The 16,638-nt window shown below is 58.0% G+C and overlaps 4 protein-coding genes across 4 annotated transcripts; 2 read left to right on the top strand and 2 right to left on the bottom strand.

Moving 5' to 3' along the window:
* Positions 1-874: 874 nt before the first annotated feature.
* On the bottom strand, positions 875-1,319 carry TRAVEDRAFT_49336 (uncharacterized protein; the record flags this gene model as incomplete). Its single annotated transcript, XM_008042028.1, has 2 exons — positions 875-888; positions 950-1,319. 2 exons carry the CDS (start codon positions 1,317-1,319, stop codon positions 875-877), a joined length of 384 nt encoding a protein of 127 aa, XP_008040219.1.
* Positions 1,320-5,364: 4,045 nt separating this feature from the next.
* On the top strand, positions 5,365-5,736 carry TRAVEDRAFT_83871 (uncharacterized protein; the record flags this gene model as incomplete). The annotated part of the gene is made up of 1 exon (XM_008042337.1): positions 5,365-5,736. A coding segment is annotated over one exon (372 nt), but the record flags the coding sequence as incomplete, so codon positions are not given.
* A 5,263-nt stretch (positions 5,737-10,999) lies between these two features.
* On the top strand, positions 11,000-13,249 carry TRAVEDRAFT_21658 (uncharacterized protein; the record flags this gene model as incomplete). Its single annotated transcript, XM_008041825.1, has 2 exons — positions 11,000-12,028; positions 12,521-13,249. The coding sequence occupies 2 exons, from the start codon at positions 11,000-11,002 to the stop codon at positions 13,247-13,249; spliced, it is 1,758 nt and encodes a 585-aa protein (XP_008040016.1).
* Positions 13,250-14,971: 1,722 nt separating this feature from the next.
* On the bottom strand, positions 14,972-16,425 carry TRAVEDRAFT_128041 (DDE-domain-containing protein; the record flags this gene model as incomplete). The annotated part of the gene is made up of 2 exons (XM_008042338.1): positions 14,972-16,072; positions 16,213-16,425. 2 exons carry the CDS (start codon positions 16,423-16,425, stop codon positions 14,972-14,974), a joined length of 1,314 nt encoding a protein of 437 aa, XP_008040529.1.
* Positions 16,426-16,638: the final 213 nt, after the last annotated feature.

Genomic DNA, 16,638 nt, shown 5'->3' on the forward strand with positions numbered 1-16,638 from the left:
ATACATCTACGGATAGCTGCATTTGACAGCTTTCCGACGGTGTATGAACCGTCGGAATCGGCGGATAATTGGTGGAGATATCAGCCAGGGAGTGCTGCAGTGGCTGAGCACTGCTCGCCCTCCCTGACTGAATCACCGCCATGTGCGGCCTTGCGAATGCGTCGCCCTACATGTAGTATATGTTAGCTACAAAACGAGCCCTTACAGAAGGGAATACACCCACAGTTGGTCGAGTTGGATGGTACAGGCCTGCCCCTGAGGTGGGGCAGGCATCGCGTCGCAACCGCTGGACGGATTTGCGCGCGCGAGGGCTCGTTCGAACCGCGTGGTGAGCCCGATCCTGGGGGTATTCCTTGCGTGGCGCCGCGACAACATATGGGCGAGATATCGCCCGATTACTGCGCACAAGGGGGCCGGTTAGTACTTGGGTAGCGCATGGAACGCGCACCTGATAAGCGGCGCGTTTGCGACGTCTTGTTCGCCCTAAAAATGCGTTCAGAACGCGCCCAGAATGAGCCAAAACGGACCAGAAATAAAGGAGATATGAGCAAATCACCTACCTGGGTATGGTGGTCAGAGGGAGGAATAGCCGCCGGGAGCCCGAGGCTACCGGGAAGCCCGGGGGGCGCGGGAGATAAGGGGAAGGGCCTAATCAATGAGATTAGGCCCTTATCTGCCCAGATTAGGGGCATCTGTTATCTCTAGGGAGATAACAGGCCTCCCCCGGGGCTGCCTGCCTTATTAGGCAGCTCCCGGAGCTCTCCCGGTGCTTCGTAACACATGACGAACCTTGACGGTTCGTTATGCAAAACGGTCACGGCGGTTAAACGGTTCGTAACAGTATTTGGCTACAACAGCTGCTGGATCGAATGGACTAGAACGCAACCACTGTACAGACCTCGAGCGTTAGCGCCGTATACCAGAACGACACCGTATGCACGACACACACTGTTCGGCCATTGGGCCACATCCACGCTAGCTTTCTCAATGGTGATTTCGGTAGCCGCCAGGCATCTCACAGCGAGCTCTATCGCCTGCCGATTCTTCCAGCTTTCTGCGGCATGGTGGACGTAGACGGTGAGCCCCATCATGGGCATGTCGGTGGGAAGGACAATGAAGACCCTGTATGCGGTTATGCCAGCCCTGGCGGAGTAGCTCCGCTTCATGAGCTTGACCTGGCAACCGGTCAGGCCGATGTACAGGGGGTCATGCGCGGGGTTGGCTGGCGACGCCTCGAATAAGGCGGTAGGAAGGATGTGCAGCTCCTGGGCGAGATGCAGCAAGCCATCGACGACGACAGGAGGGCAAGTGGGAGCCATGATTGGTTATCTGCGGTCGAGAAATGAGTGACGGCCACCAAGACAGCGGAAACATCTTACGGATACTGGAAGAGGTGGCGGACTTGAGGAGTTGAGGAAGTGCGATGTTGCAGGACGGTGCGACGACATGTCTTCCGGGTGGTTTCTTGAGTACCAGACGAGGCGCATCCTTTATGCGAGGAAGACGGCGCTGAATCGAGGAAGACGGACATGCGTCTGGAGATCATCGATAAGCGGAGAGCGGAAAAAGAGGGGTGTTTGTGGTGCTGTTCTCACCTAGCCAAGTTCGTCGGTTGTGCGAAGGAGTGCTCTGACTTGCGCCCTCGCTTTCGGGAAGTGAGCGCATCGCCATGGGCCAGAAACGCTCATGCCGCTCTGATGGTGCATATTTCCACCCAGCTCGAGGTCCACGCCTTCCTTGGTCATCGAGCATCAGATGATATTGTTCCCGAATGGGGGTAGACTTCACGGACACGAGCCGCATCAGCGCGTGAATTGGCGTGACGAATGGAAGTCGATGATATACATTCTATCCAAAACTGCAGTTTGGTAGACGGCAGCGTGTTGAGAATGTGCAGCGACCAAGTTGTCCGGACACATGTCCTATGCAACGATGAGTGGTGCACCCCATGTAACGGCTTGGGGACCGCGGCCGGGCCGCGGTCGGGATCCGGCGCTTAGGCGCCCGTGGGTGTGGCTGGTGGACTATACAGTACCACGGACTATGACTCGGACGCGACGCTCCCTTGCTTGTATCTACTATTCTACTACGCCTCTATCATGACTCTGTGCATCTCACTCGGGTCGGACTAAGGCGGCCTACAGTTACTTACATTTTTTTGAGATCACTTCAAGTCTACTCAAAGGAGAAGACTAGCGATACTTGCAAAAACTGATGGATCGTTCGGTGCGTCACTCACCATCACAGGATGGGGATGGGGCCCATGTCCACCGGGGATCCCGTCCATCTGATGGACGGGACCCTGGCAGAACAGAGGGCTCCCGAACCGAAGCTGATCCTCAGAACCCCGCGAGCACGGGATCATCAGCCCACACGGGCGGATCCAGCTCGCAGAGCTTTACTACAGCGTACTCGGACGGGGAACACACCGTCCGTGGCAATCGCACGCGCTCCCGAGAAGATACCAGATCTTCTCAGGAGGACGTAAACCCCGGGGCGGGACTACGTCGTCCTGCCTCCAATGTCTCCGGTGCGGGAAACCAGTCGTCTCCTCCGAGCCCCACCCCCATGGGTGGTGTTCATTGGGACAACATGGTGTTCGCCGCATCATCGGACAGACGTGCCCAGTTAGGGCGATACGACACGGCGGAGGACATCACTCCCCCCGGGTCCGACCCGCTACAAGTGCGGGGACACTCTGCGGAACAAGGCACGACGGGTCCACATGCTTCGCAGCCTGGGGTCCCGCGGTCGTCGACATCTTCTGCGCCTTCTGCCCGTTACCCCCGTCCGTCACGATCAACGAGGGCTGTTCCACGACCAGCTGGAGTGCAGCACCCTCTCCCGAGGGTGCCGCCGTCAGGCCCGCCGCAGTGGGACGCCCCAGGAATGCCGCCTAGCATTTCCAGTGATCCCAATCGGGGGCGACAGGCCGAGTATGAACATTACTCGGGGGAACCTGCTTCGTCAGGCCCCACAACCGGATACGCTGAGTCGTTGTATGGACCAGCCGTCGTCCAGGGTAGTGACCCGAGGGGACCCTCGGTTCACTCTGCCCTGGCTACGAGCTTCCAAGATCCATTCGCAGAACAATCTATGCGCGTCATCCGGCAGCAAGAGTCCCTGCGGCAGAGACTGCGACAGGGTACTCAGGTGATGGAAAATCAAGTCCAAGGGGTGGACGTTATGGCCGGCCGTGGGCAATCCGTGATTCAAGAATTCGTAGCGGAAGTGAATGCCATGCGGTCTAGGGTGAACCGCATTGTGGGGGACAATAATAAGATGCTGGACGAAGTAGAGCGAGGATTCGCGGCGACTAAGTTGTTGCTCGAATCCGCCGTTCCTCTGTCTTCGTCCACGCCGCAGCCCATCCCACGTTCAGCGCTGCTTCTTGAGTCTGCCCCGGAGGTGCATGAGCATACCCATAGTCCTGGACAGTCACATGTCCCGGACTATGGATACTCTTCCCCGGGCCCCCAGAACGATCCACTAGAGGGTGACGACCCGGGCTATCAGCCAGCCTCCTCGCACGAGGGCCCATGGCAGAACCAGAGGGACACCCCGCCACACATGAGCCGACAAGGCCCACGAAGCGCCCCGCCGCGCTCAGGACCGCCCCAGGATACTACTCAAGTGCCTGGGACTGGTTCCGGAGCCTCGGGTCCACCACGGCATGGTGAAGCATCGTCGGGATATGCTCCCTTCCAGGCACAACAGCCTCCGAGGGCGCACCCTATAGGGTTCGACCGCGTGCCGTTGTCTTTGGAACACGTCCGCTTTGCTAGAGACGACCGGGGTGGATCCCAAGGATACACCGCGGGGTCCTCTCAGCATAGTGGGCGACAGCCGGTCATACCAACGATACCACTGTCCAGTAAACCCAAGGCATTCCGCTTGCCCCAGACCGCGCCCCCGTCGAGGGCGTTCTCATCCTACCCACCTGTTACCCACAACTACACCGACCGGGACCCCATCGTACCACTCTCTGTGGTGGGACGACTGAACCCGGGTGCGACTGAAGTTGTGGGCCACTTGGTGGACTCGGACGGGCATTGTGAAGTCATGCTCGTCCACTTATGTGACAACATCCGGTATAAAACCGGATGGGTGTCTCCATCGCTACCGCCGGGTATGAAGTATCCGAAAATCGACCCCCCCGCGAAATACGACGGGGCCGATGATCACAATGTGTTTTACAACTGGTTGGACGGATACCTTACCTGGTTACGGGCCTACAACGTGTGCGGGCCCGAAACCGATAGGTACCGTGTATTTTACCTGCGCACCTATTTGACGGGCAAGGCGGTAGACTGGTTCACCGTGTGCATTGATAACCCATCTCTGGGTTACCAACCTACGTTTGAAGAGACTATCTGCGCCATGCACCGTCGATTTGTGCACTCTAGTTCAGCAGCTAAAGCTACCCTAGAGTTCGAGAAATGCCGATACCGCGCTCAGGACGGCATAGAGTCATTCTATGCCGAACTGATGCTGCATGCATCTCGCATGGTAGAGCCACCGGACAATTATACTATCCGTCGCCGGCTAGTCGATGGGCTCCCCGTCGACATGTTCCGTATCCTCACGTTGGATCGGAACATTAGTGCGGAGGAAGCGTCCGCGGAAGAGATTCTCACCAGTGTCCGCCAAGTGGAGCAGGGGCTCACGCGCCTGCGCCACCGCAAAAGCCGTGATCGCGACCACAGACCACCGCTGCCCTCGGCGGGCCCGGTAGTGTCTACTCGACCGGAGAACCGGGGTCGTGAGCGTTCACGGTCTAGGGACAGTGACCGATCAAGTACCCCGCGACCGGGTCCAGCTGTCGCTGCCGAGTACAAACCGGTCGCCGCGCGAGTGCCCACCCCGGGGCAGTCGCGCTCTGTTCCCGCCGGCAACACCTGCTTCAGCTGTGGTCAGCTTGGCCACTATGCAAACGACCCTACCTGCCCGCAGTATGGCAAACATCGTCCCGGAGGACCAGGCAAGCCTGTGCAACGGACCCGTTTCCATGCCCAGCGTGTGGATATGGGCACTGACAGTCTAGCACAGGACCTCGTCCTCCCAGACGGTAATCCATACGGTGATGAGACCTGGGGCGGGTCCCGGTACGATTCCGAGGAGGAGCGCGTGCTCACACCGCAGCCACCCTCGGAAGGGGGGGGGTCGGAAGTGATTCGAGCTCAAACTATGGCAATGAGAGTCACCGACTCATGGAGCGATGAAGAGGACGAGATCGTCCTCCACATGCGCGCTGGTCGAGTGACTCCTCCTAGCAAGCTTGTTGCACACTCCACCAGTGTGCGTCGGCGCGAATCTACTTCGGATACGGTACAACCGCGTCGCGATCGCCAACTCCAGGCATCGCTATGCGCGTTGATCAATGTAAATGGCATCCTGGCCTATACGTTGTTCGACTCAGGGAGCACTACCGACTCAGTATCTCCGGAATTCGCCCACATATCTAGGGCGAAGATGGTGAAACTCAGTGAACAGGTAGTGCTGCAGTTGGGATGCTCAGGCAGCAGATCTAAGATCAGCTACGGTACCTGGGTACCCATCCAGTTTGGACCTATCGCGGACACCATGTATTTCGACATAGTGAACCTCGATCGGTACGATTGTGTTATTGGCACTCCCTTCATGAATGCCCACGGAATTAAGCTGGACTTTGAACAACGAGCGATCATTGTCAAAGGCCAGACTTGTTCCGCATTCACCAATGAAGAAGACTCAGCATACCGAGTACGCAGACTAAATGTTCGCAAGCCCAGCGGGGCCACGCGTCCAATTCCTCCTTCCGGGAATTGACTCCATGAACCTCCGCATCTCCGGAAAACCACAGTTGAGGATGTACCGGATGAGGACAAACTCGGAGATATCTCCGAACGCGTCCTTGACGGACACCTCCCCTACGTGGTGGAAGAGATCCGCAAGCGTAAAAGCACCGTGGACGTCGACGGCCGAGGACCAGGGAACAACGTTCCCCGGCCCGATCCGATCGCGACCAAAGAGCCATACAGCCAGGATCCACCTATGGTGGACCATCGTTCCAGTCACACTGTGGACACCGAGAATACGCCTTCTCCAACTGAAAAGTTGGAGGCGGCAGCACTCCCTCCACACCAGGCCATATTCAATTATCCAGCAGATAGTGAACGCCCCAAGAAACATTCTGTTCCTTGGAAGCGAGACCCTCGACTGCCCAAGGACATGCCGGAGATCACGGATCGCGATCCCATTTCGCTCCACTCCTCGAGTGGAGTGAAACGAGACAAGTATGGAAATGAAGACAGATATGGGATGAACGAGGCCCTCTACGAGGAGGTAGTAAACTACCTCCGCGAGATGCCCGAACGATCCTATCTTAAACCTCCGGAGGTGATACCATATTTGCGCGAGCAATGGTTTCAACGGGTTGAGGATTTGGTTGGCCCTATACCGTTAGAGTTGCCCCCCATGCGCGAGATAAATCATCGTATCCCGCTCATGGACGAGCAACACCGGTATAACTACCACCACCCCCGGTGCCCCGACGCCGTAAGAGGTGAACTCAAGGCGAAGATGGACCGGTATTTGGAGGCTGGGTGGTGGGAGATGAAGCCCGCCAACCAGGCTGCTCCATTACTATGTGTCCTTAAAAAGAACGGCAAATTGCGAACGGTTATCGACACTAGACAGCGGAATGACAACACGTTCAAGGACGTGACGCCATTCCCTGACCAGGATAACATTCGACAAGATGTGGCTCGCGCCAAATACCGATCAAAGATCGACATGTCCGATGTGTATGAACAAATACGCATTGACGTCGAGGACGTTTGGAAAACCGCGTTTTCCACTATCTTCGGTACTGCGATATCCCACGTCATGCAGCAGGGGGACTGTAACGCCCCTGGCACATTCCAACGGCTCATGACGTGGATATTCCGCAAGTACCTGGGTGTGTTTGTCCACGTATACCTCGACGATATCTTCGTGTTCTCCCGTACGATCGGCGAACACGAAGAACATCTACGATTGGTGTTTGATCGACTGCGAGAGCAACGACTATATCTTAGTCGTGCCAAGCTGGACTTATATTGGGTCCGCATGGATTGCCTAGGTCACCTTATAGATGACCGTGGACTTCATGCGGACAGCGACAAGATGACCAAGATATGGGACTGGCCTCCCATGCAATCTAAGGACGAGGTCCTTCGATTCCTGGGGCTGGTCCAGTATCTGGCGCACTTCATGCCCGACTTGTCGGCCTTTACTTCGCCGCTCGAGGCCATTGGTAAGAATGGACAGCCGTTTTACTGGCGGCCCCTTCACCAAACCTGCCTCGACCGTATCAAGGATATGGCGTGTAAGGCACCCATACTTAAGCCCATCGACCCAGACCTTGACGAACCTATTTGGGTCGTCACGGACGCGTCGGTGTGCGGTATAGGAGCCGTGTATGGACAAGGACCCGACTGGCAGACCTGCCGGCCGGCAGGCTTCATGTCCAAGAAGTTCACGTCAGCTCAAAGATCTTATCCGACGTATGAGCAGGAAGCTTTGGCCATGATTGAAGCGCTCCTCAAATGGGAGGATCGCCTCATTGGCCGAAAGTTTCGGATTGCGACGGACCATGAGGCCCTCTTGGCCATGGGACAAGTCAAGAGGGATACTCGATCTGGTCGTCTCATCCGGTGGGACGAGTTTCTATCTCGATACGACTACAAGATAGAACATGTTCCGGGAAGTGAGAACAAAGTCGCGGACTGCTTGTCCCGGTATTTTGAGAATGACCCTCCCGATATACTTCGGCCGGTTCAGGACTACGTCAACGCCGACGTTCGTCTTGACCCGGGTCTCGAAGATATCGTGGACGTCCGCAAGGCCGAAATCGAGCAATTGGTAGAAGAGGTAGCGCTCCGTGCTCTTTGCGAAGTCGTGGAAGACCGCGAGAATGAAGCAGCGGAACTGCTACCTACCGTACCTCCACCGTTGACCTCGGACGAGGAGACCATCACGGTGGGTGACGCACTCCAAGCTGGCCCCCCTCTTCACTCGATTGTTCTGGGTGAAGATGGTTTCTTGTCCGCGGTAAGGCTGAGCACGGATCGATCCGTGGATCATCCGGACCCGGACCTACGGGTTTGGCACGGATTTTGTGCCGCACCTGGATCCGAGCACGATCCGGACCCCGGATCACCTGGATCCGCGGATCCGGATCCAGGTAACCTGTGGGTCACACCGGGTCTACCTGCACAGGACATCAAAAAAATCAAAATGATTATTTCACAAAAGTAAGGACATAGGTGTGTAGATGATACGAATGCGACAGACCGTCAAAACGAAGGAAGGGGAACGGATGAAAAATGGCGGAGATATAAGCAAAACAAGTAAGGAGGGGGAGGAGGAGTACATAGTCATATCTACAGAACGGATGGACTGATTGGGCCGTGCTGTATCTCATTCGAAAGCTATGGCATGAACGAGTACAATGGTCCAGACAAAGTGGGATACAAGGAAGAAATGGATGCGGTATGGATAGGATAAAAGTGGCGCTCTGGGGCTCTTGAGAACTTCAGAACGCAGCCAATAGCGGATGAATAGCACAGCGAGTGCTCCAGCATGGATTGTGTGATGAAGGGGCATACATCAGGCAAGATATCGCCAGATAATATGCAGATTTAGAGGAGATATGAAGGTAAAGGTATTGAGTACAAGGGAGGTGGAAAGACATCGACACAGCACATGCAAAACTGGACGTATCACGACGAACCTTGGTGTTCCTAAAAGTCCTTCAAAAGCGTGTCAAAACACGCCATTTCGCAAGTGAATCCCTGCACAGTTGGCCTCGGGATCGCCTAATCAATGTGGCTCCTGTGGCCAACCTGGTCTTGTTGTGGAAGTCTTCAGCCTTTCAGCCACATAGAAAGTAGTGCAGTAGGATGTGTGTGTACCAGGCTTCCAGTTAGAGTGTGTCATGAAGCAAAGAAAGAAATTGTAGAGGAGACTGCTCATGGTATAGAATGAGGTGAGGATCCGGCACAGATCATGCACGGTTTGAAACCCTAACCTGGATCCGGGCACGATCCGGTGCCCGGATGACCCGGACCCGCGGGTCCGGCTCTTTCCGGGTCCGGATCCGGGTTTTCCCGGCTCTACCCGGGCATAGAGCCGGACCCGTGCTCAGCCTTAGTCCGCGGTGCGACACGGTTATGCGAGCGACCCTACGTTCTCCAAGATCATGGATAAGCCCTCGGCTTATCCATCATTTGAAGTACACGACGGGTTGCTGTATGTAACCACCCGATTTGACCACAAGGTCATGTGCGTACCGGTCAGACTGCTACACAAGCGGAGCTTGCGTGAGCTGGTCATTGACCATGCACACACGACGCTAGGTCACCTCGGTGCCCAGAAGACTGCGGAGTACGCTCGACGGTGGTACTGGTGGCCTCGTATGACGAAGGACATCAAGAGATTCTGTGTATCCTGCGGCGCGTGCCAGATGTCTAAGACATCTAACGCGGTGCCCACGGGATTACTTCACTCGATGCCTATTCCTATGTACCCCTGGCAGTCGGTCGGAATGGACTTTGTGGGTCCATTCCCCGACGCCAACGGGTACAATTACATGCTGGTTGTCATATGTCGGCTCACGAGCATGGTGCATTTGATACCATGTCGGGTAACGGACTCAGCATCCACTGTGGCCGACTACTACCTGAAGGAAGTAGTCCGGCTACATGGACTTCCCGAGTCAATCGTATCCGATCGTGACTCCAAGTTCACGTCCGTGTTTTGGAAGGAGGTCCACCGACTATTGGGAACGAAGTTGCTTATGTCAACCTCGTTTCACCCTCAGACCGATGGCGCCTCCGAACGATCAATCCGCAATGTGGCCCAAATTCTTCGGACGAAGGTGTCCCCCAGCCAGACCGACTGGGTGAACCACGTCTCGATGGTTGAATTTGCCATTAACTCGAGCGTGAACTCGTCAACGGGGTTTGCGCCCTTCGAGCTCAATTACGGATACATGCCGCGGATGGCGGCCTGGGACCAGGGGACGTCTAAGTTCCCCGGTGTCCAGGCATTCGCCGATCGTGTGCGCATGCAGCTGGCGCAGGCCCACGACGCGATCCTGCAGTCCCGGGTTGGCATGGCGTACCATGCTAACCAGCGACGCGCGGAAGAGATTGCACCGTTCGCCGTGGGCGACAAGGTGTATTTGTCCACCAAGAACCTAACACTCCCTAAGAACCGGGCACGGAAACTGGCGCCTAAATTTATCGGTCCGTACAAGGTCTTGCGAGCGAGCCCCAAGGTGTCCAGCTATACGCTGGAATTGCCAGATGAACTCGTCAAACGCCGAGTCCATCCAACGTTCCACGCCGCGCTGTTGCGCCCTCACCATGAGAGCGACAACGCCATCTTCCCGGGCCGCGAGGCCCAGAAATTCTATGATTTTGGCATGCCCGACGAGCAGGAATGGCTCGTCGACGAGATCACCGGACATCGATGGATGGCTAAGTCCATCGAGTTCCTGGTTCACTGGTCGGCGGGCGAACATACTTGGGAACCACTGGCTCACTGCAACGAGTTGCGCGCCCTGGACGATTATTTGGCATTGATGGGTGTCGCGGACTGGCGGGCCCTACCACGGATTGCCCGTGCGGAGGCCCCGCCCCGTCGCTCCCGCCGTTGAGCCCGCGACGCGTCGGCCACCACGACCGAGGTCGGGGTGGGCGTACGTGCGGGGCTGGGGAGGAAGAAACGTTGAAGGCCGGGATTCACCGCGCCACCTCGATGGTGGCGTGGGAACCACATTTGGGCGGCGCTCACATTAAAGTTAGCCGCCCGTGACGTGGCCCGGCAGCTCCTCTCTCCTCCCACACCCCTCTCGAGCGCCCCACCCGGTTTCACCGACGCCGGCCCAGCTCGCTTTGCCATCACTCGCTTCCGCTCTCGCCTCCCGCACTCTCTCAAGCTGTCTTCCCGCTCTTCTGCAACCACCACCAGCATGTCCCACCGTGGCCGTTCCTGCTCCCCGCATGGTGGGGACGACTCTGTAGTCGTCCACAACAAGCGGGGCTACGCGGACATAGACACGTACGACGCGCCCGGAGGGGGAGGGTCGGGAGGCAGTAGCCACTTCAGTGGATACTCGCAGCCGGCGTTCCAGTCCTCCGGGCCGTCCTTCAACAACAACTTCGGGCCCAAAAATTTCGGCCCCCCCGGCTCTAATTACGGGCCCAACTACGGGCCCAACTACGGGCCATCCGGCTTTGGACCGACCCCCGGCAACTATCCGCCCCTGCACATGGGGTCGGATAATAGCGGGTGGGAACGCGCCGCCAACGCCTATCAAGAATTGGCTGACGCCCGCCAGAAGCAGGCCCAGCTGTCGGCTGAGCTTGGTGAGGCCAACGCGAAGCAGCACGACCTGCGGGCGCGTATACGCGACCGCGATCGGCTGATCGAGCAGGCCGAAGCCAAGATTGCCGCCCTCACCATAGAGCGCGATGCCCTCCGGAGCGAACTCGAGAAGCCGTCGCGCGAACGTCGGGGCCCGCCGCCCCGCGGGTTCATACCCCAAGGCCACGACAGCGGGTGGCCGGGCACAGGTTGGGGACGAGGGGCTCAGCCGCCTTTCGGCCACGGGCCCGTGCCCGCGCCTGCGCCCGTTCACACCCACGCCGCTGCGCATGCGCCCGCGTCCGCTCACGCCCACGCCGCTGCGCCTGCGCCTGCGCACCCTGCGCACCCGGCCGCAATCACGCCGGGACAGGCGCCCGCGAATCCGACGGTGCCGGCGCCTCCTCTGCACGCACCCCTCGCTGCATCCATGCACGCGCCAGTTGGGCTTCAGCCTGCGCAGGATGTCACCATGACCGACGCAGCCGGTCCCGCTGCTCCTCCCGCAGGCATTCCACCTGCTGGAGGGGCTCCCGACCCGAATGCCGTCGGTCCGCCCGCCGCCACCACGATGACGGTCATCGATGCTGACCTGGAAGCTGAGCTCCGCGCGCTGCCTCCCGGTAAACGGGAGGTATGCCGGATCCTCTCGCTGAAAGGGAAGCCCGATGAAGCCCTCGAATCGTCGGGACAACCACTGTCGGCCTGGTACCGGTGTTGGATAAGCCCTCCGCCGGACATGGCCGGCGCGTACACGGAGATGGACTTCGACGATGAGGGCTCGGACGACGACGATGACCGCACCCCTGGTGTGGACATGGTCCTCGCCGACCCCATCGAGCGATTTGCGCCTCACATGACGGGCGCCGCGACCCACAAGGAAGAGAGTCGCGCGCGGTCGAAAGGCACGGGGCTGCCTGACCCGCTACCCTCCACCGACAACCCCGTGTTCGGTCCGTGGGCCGGCACCCTCATCAAATCGGTGGTGCAGGCCCATAACCTACGTTGGTGGGCGTTGGTTGAGTGGGACGAGGAGGCGATGCGCTTCTACAAGTTCATCGTCCCTCTCTACAACAACCCCGCCCACGTTCGGCCTGAGGGCATCAGGTTCTTGATGCACGTCCAGAGTGCGGACTCTGCGCGCATCAAGCAGTACCACGAAAAGCCGGCGCCGCGCCCTGAGTTCGCACCTCGCGATACTCTGGGACGCTACCCGGAAGCCACCGCCAATGCTGCCACCATCTGGCGGTTTTTCCGGTCGGCGGCAGTGAATGCCTGGCCCCAAGGCATGCGTACGGCGTCCGGCGCTGCACCGGTGGGCGATGGATTCGCCATCCCCCACCTGGGCGACTGCCGGGCGTTCTTCCTGCTGTGGCACCTCGTACTCCAGCGCCGTCGCAAGAACCCCCACCACTCCCACGACATCCGCATCCTCGAGATCGTGGTCGAGCTTTTCTCCATCCCCGGGTGGTACCGTCGCATCGTCGAGATCGGCGAGTACGTCGCTGTTCCCCAGGCCACCCCCATCCGCTTCCCGTTCTCCGCCGACGACGCCTCCCCCATCCACTTGGCCGCGTGGTTCTGTACCCACGGCTTAGGGCTGAACGACGAGATCATCCGTTCCATCCAGCGCTGGGCTCTCGTCACCCGCAACGCGCGCGAGCACCGCGAGCCCCTTGACGACTCCCCCTGGGCCTCATCCCCCTCATCGCTCGAGGCCGTCACCACCCCTGCCGAAACCGCGCCCATCGTCAAGTACGACGACCTGGCTTGGGGCGAGCGCCTCCTCGAAACTCACGAGTCCAATCACGGAGACTTCGACGAGCTGGTAGACGCGGACGACATCGACGACTAAAATGAGGGTTCCCGCTGCGGCACGCGCGCGGCCCTCGTCGGCGTCCTCTCCCACCACCACACCACCGCCTCCGCTCGTCGTGCTAGGGATTGGGATTGGGATCATGCCTCGATCCGGAGGGGGAGGGTGTAACGGCTTGGGGACCGCGGCCGGGCCGCGGTCGGGATCCGGCGCTTAGGCGCCCGTGGGTGTGGCTGGTGGACTATACAGTACCACGGACTATGACTCGGACGCGACGCTCCCTTGCTTGTATCTACTATTCTACTACGCCTCTATCACGACTCTGTGCATCTCACTCGGGTCGGACTAAGGCGGCCTACAGTTACTTACACCCCACGATGAAGCCGAATGTCGAGACGCACCATGTGTACGATGTGTAAGCTGTGCATAAATTCTAAACCCTGGTTTTCGTGGTTGAGTCGTAGTCAGTAGAAAGGCTGAGTACTTGCTGTACATACCTCCACGAACTGGAATAGTAAATCGATGAGAGTATATTCGTTTAGATGGATCTACTCCTTCCAAGGCCCCCAACTTAGGCATGATAAGCAGTGGATGATCGATTGAGGGGATTTCGCATGGTACTATGTGATTGTTCGGACACTTCAGTTCGCGAACTTGAAGTAGTCGTTCATAGATCGCGAGCTCCTCCATGCCGGGGTCGAGGACGTTGACAAAGTAGCCTGGTTGGATCCAGGGTAGAGTACGGAATACAGATCCCTGTCCTTGAATGTCAGCTGCGAGGACAGTCAAATGTAATAATAAAAAAGACGCGCAGACTTTGGAACATCGGCTAGGACGATTCCTCGGCGCTGTAACTCTGGGTTGCGTTGAAGAGGCGTTTGGGAATTCCGCAGAACCGATCTCTCCGTTACGGAGTCTCACGAACCAAGGATATCGGAAGCCTTCGGAAGTCATATCGCCGCCGTAGGCCCAGGAGTGATAAAGAAACCAGTAAAGCCAATCTACAGCCGGCGGCGTAGTAGCTATACGAAGTGGGAAGGAACAACTCGCACAGTGCAAATTTAGCGCTCGTTGGATTTATTCTGCAATTCTGAACGTGAACTTTAATAACTCTCTTGCCTCGTTGTCCGCTTTCCCTCATACCACCACCGCTACCGGGAAACACTACCGACAGGGCCAGCACTTGGCAAAGGAATCCTGCCCTGTTAGCAGTGCCACCGTCACGCACGCTTACTGCATCAGGAAAATGGGAAATTTCCGGACGGAGATGGTTTTCTGGGCGCTCCGGCCGGACCCATCGGGATACGCTGTCTCCGTCCCGAGAGAGCGTCTCCATGGGCCCCCGTCTGCAGTTTCCCAACACCGCGTTTGATGCCCTAACGTCGTCGGCGCGCATGCGCCAGCTCGTGTGAGCCAGAATTAATGCAAAATTCGCAAATGCGCTTCAGCGCGGTCAACATTGCGGGCGTGCCTAGTCTCCGGAGCACACCCAACGGAGACAGGCGGCTCCATACGGAGACGCATGGAGACGCCAATCTCCCCCTGGAGCCCGGATCTCCGCGGCTCCATCGGCTCCGTCTGGTACCGCACGGCCCGGGAGGAGAAATACAGTCGAAACCCTCCTAACCCATAGCGGTCGGGAAGGGCCCCAAACTATGGGTTTTCGCAGGATATGGGTTACCAGAGTAAGCGCCCGTAAGGCGTTGGCAGTAATTATATTAAGCGCCCGCTATTGGGTCAAAGAGATATCAGCGTAAAGCACTACGTGCGGGACAGATAATCAGTAATCGAGGTATCCTTCATCGAGCGTTGAGCGTCGCGCCACATTTCCCGCGTGAATCGGGTGAGGGCATCCTCCAGCTTCCGCGCGGCGGGTGTATCCATACCATTTGTGAACTGAGTGAGCAAAGCGGCCGCTTCAAGAACTTTGTGTCGTGTCGGAGGAGTCTCGGGCTCATCGTCGCCTTCAGCCGCCTCCTCATCTTCGTCTTCACGAGACTCCTGAACAGCAAGAAAAATTTCTTCCTCCGAGGTCTGCGAAAGCACTTCGGTCTCGACTGGTGGGTTGAGGAGGAAGTCGACGTCCATGCGGTTCGCTGTCTGGAGTGCGCCGGTCATGACAAGCCCATCAAGGGCTTCCTCAACGGCCTTCTCCGCCTGCCGAACAGGGTCTTGACTCGCTGTGGTTGCCTCGGCATTGAGAAGCGAGGCAATGGGGACAGAGGGTGCCGGAAGGGGGAGAGAATCGGCGGCCAGATCGGGCGGCAGGATGCCGGCCTTGCGCCAGCAGTGTCGGAGCGTATTGGCGTCCACCTCCATCCAAGCAGCATCAGCAAGTCGCATGGCTTCGAGCTGGTCTATGTTGTAGATGTTGGACGGAGTGATGCCGCGATTGTAACGGTTGATTGCACGTTCAATGAACCGCGCACGGTAGTGGGCCTTGAAGCATCGGATAATGCCCTGGTCGTTCGGCTGCACGTGGGCGGTCAGGTTTGCCTTGAAATTCTCGACCTGGATGGACCGCAATCCCAGCGGAGGGACGTGCGCGGAGAAGTTGTCTTGAAGTAGGAGGATGTTCCGCCCCTCGGCAGTGAGCTTGCGGTCCCACTCCTGGATCCACTCCTGGTACAGGACGGTCGTCATCCACGCCTTCGCATTGTTCCGATAACGGAAACCTAGCTGGGCCCCTGTCTTCCCCGCAAACGGTCTGGGCTTCTTCCACTTCCCAATGACGAAGGGCGGGAGCTTATCCGTTCCATCGGCATTGGCGGTGAAGGCGTAGGTAAGGTGCACCTTCTTCCCCTTGACGCCGGCGGTAGCCTTATCCGAGAGCCCACGGTCAGGAGGAAGTCTAAATGGGGCCTCTCAATTTGACAACCCTGCAAAAATATCAGATAAACTCACCCATAGAAGAGACCTGTCTCGTCCATATTGTAAATGTCGCGTGATCGAAAACCGTGCTTCGCAATGAGCTCTTGGACGCGCTTGCGTTCTTCGTCCACGTCCTGGAGGTCCGCAGAAGCTGCCTCGCCATGACGCTTGAACTCGCGCAGCCCGTGGCGCTTCTTGAATTGTTCCAACCAGCCGTTACTGAGACGCAGCTGCTGGTCAAGAGGAACCTTCGCGCGGTCCGCAAATGACTTCCATTTCTGGCGCAGGACCTCGCCAGAAAGTAAAATATTCGACGACAAGGCCGCGACTAACCAGAGATCCATCATTTGCTCGATCTCAGGGTGCTGCGTCTGGAGGAGCCGCTTTGCTGAGGCCGCTGCGCTCGGCCCGCTGCCCGTACCGCACCCAGACTCCTCCCATCTCTTCCGCCACATCGCCTCATCCTTAACCCACGAGCTCACTGTCGGCTGCTTGAGCTTGAGGTTTGGATAGAGTGGGTCGAAGTGCCGCGCAGTTTTTGTTTGATTCTTGCCGTT

This window comes from Trametes versicolor (genome assembly GCF_000271585.1).
Source record: "Trametes versicolor FP-101664 SS1 unplaced genomic scaffold TRAVEscaffold_8, whole genome shotgun sequence".
Lineage (NCBI taxonomy): Eukaryota > Fungi > Basidiomycota > Agaricomycetes > Polyporales > Polyporaceae > Trametes > Trametes versicolor.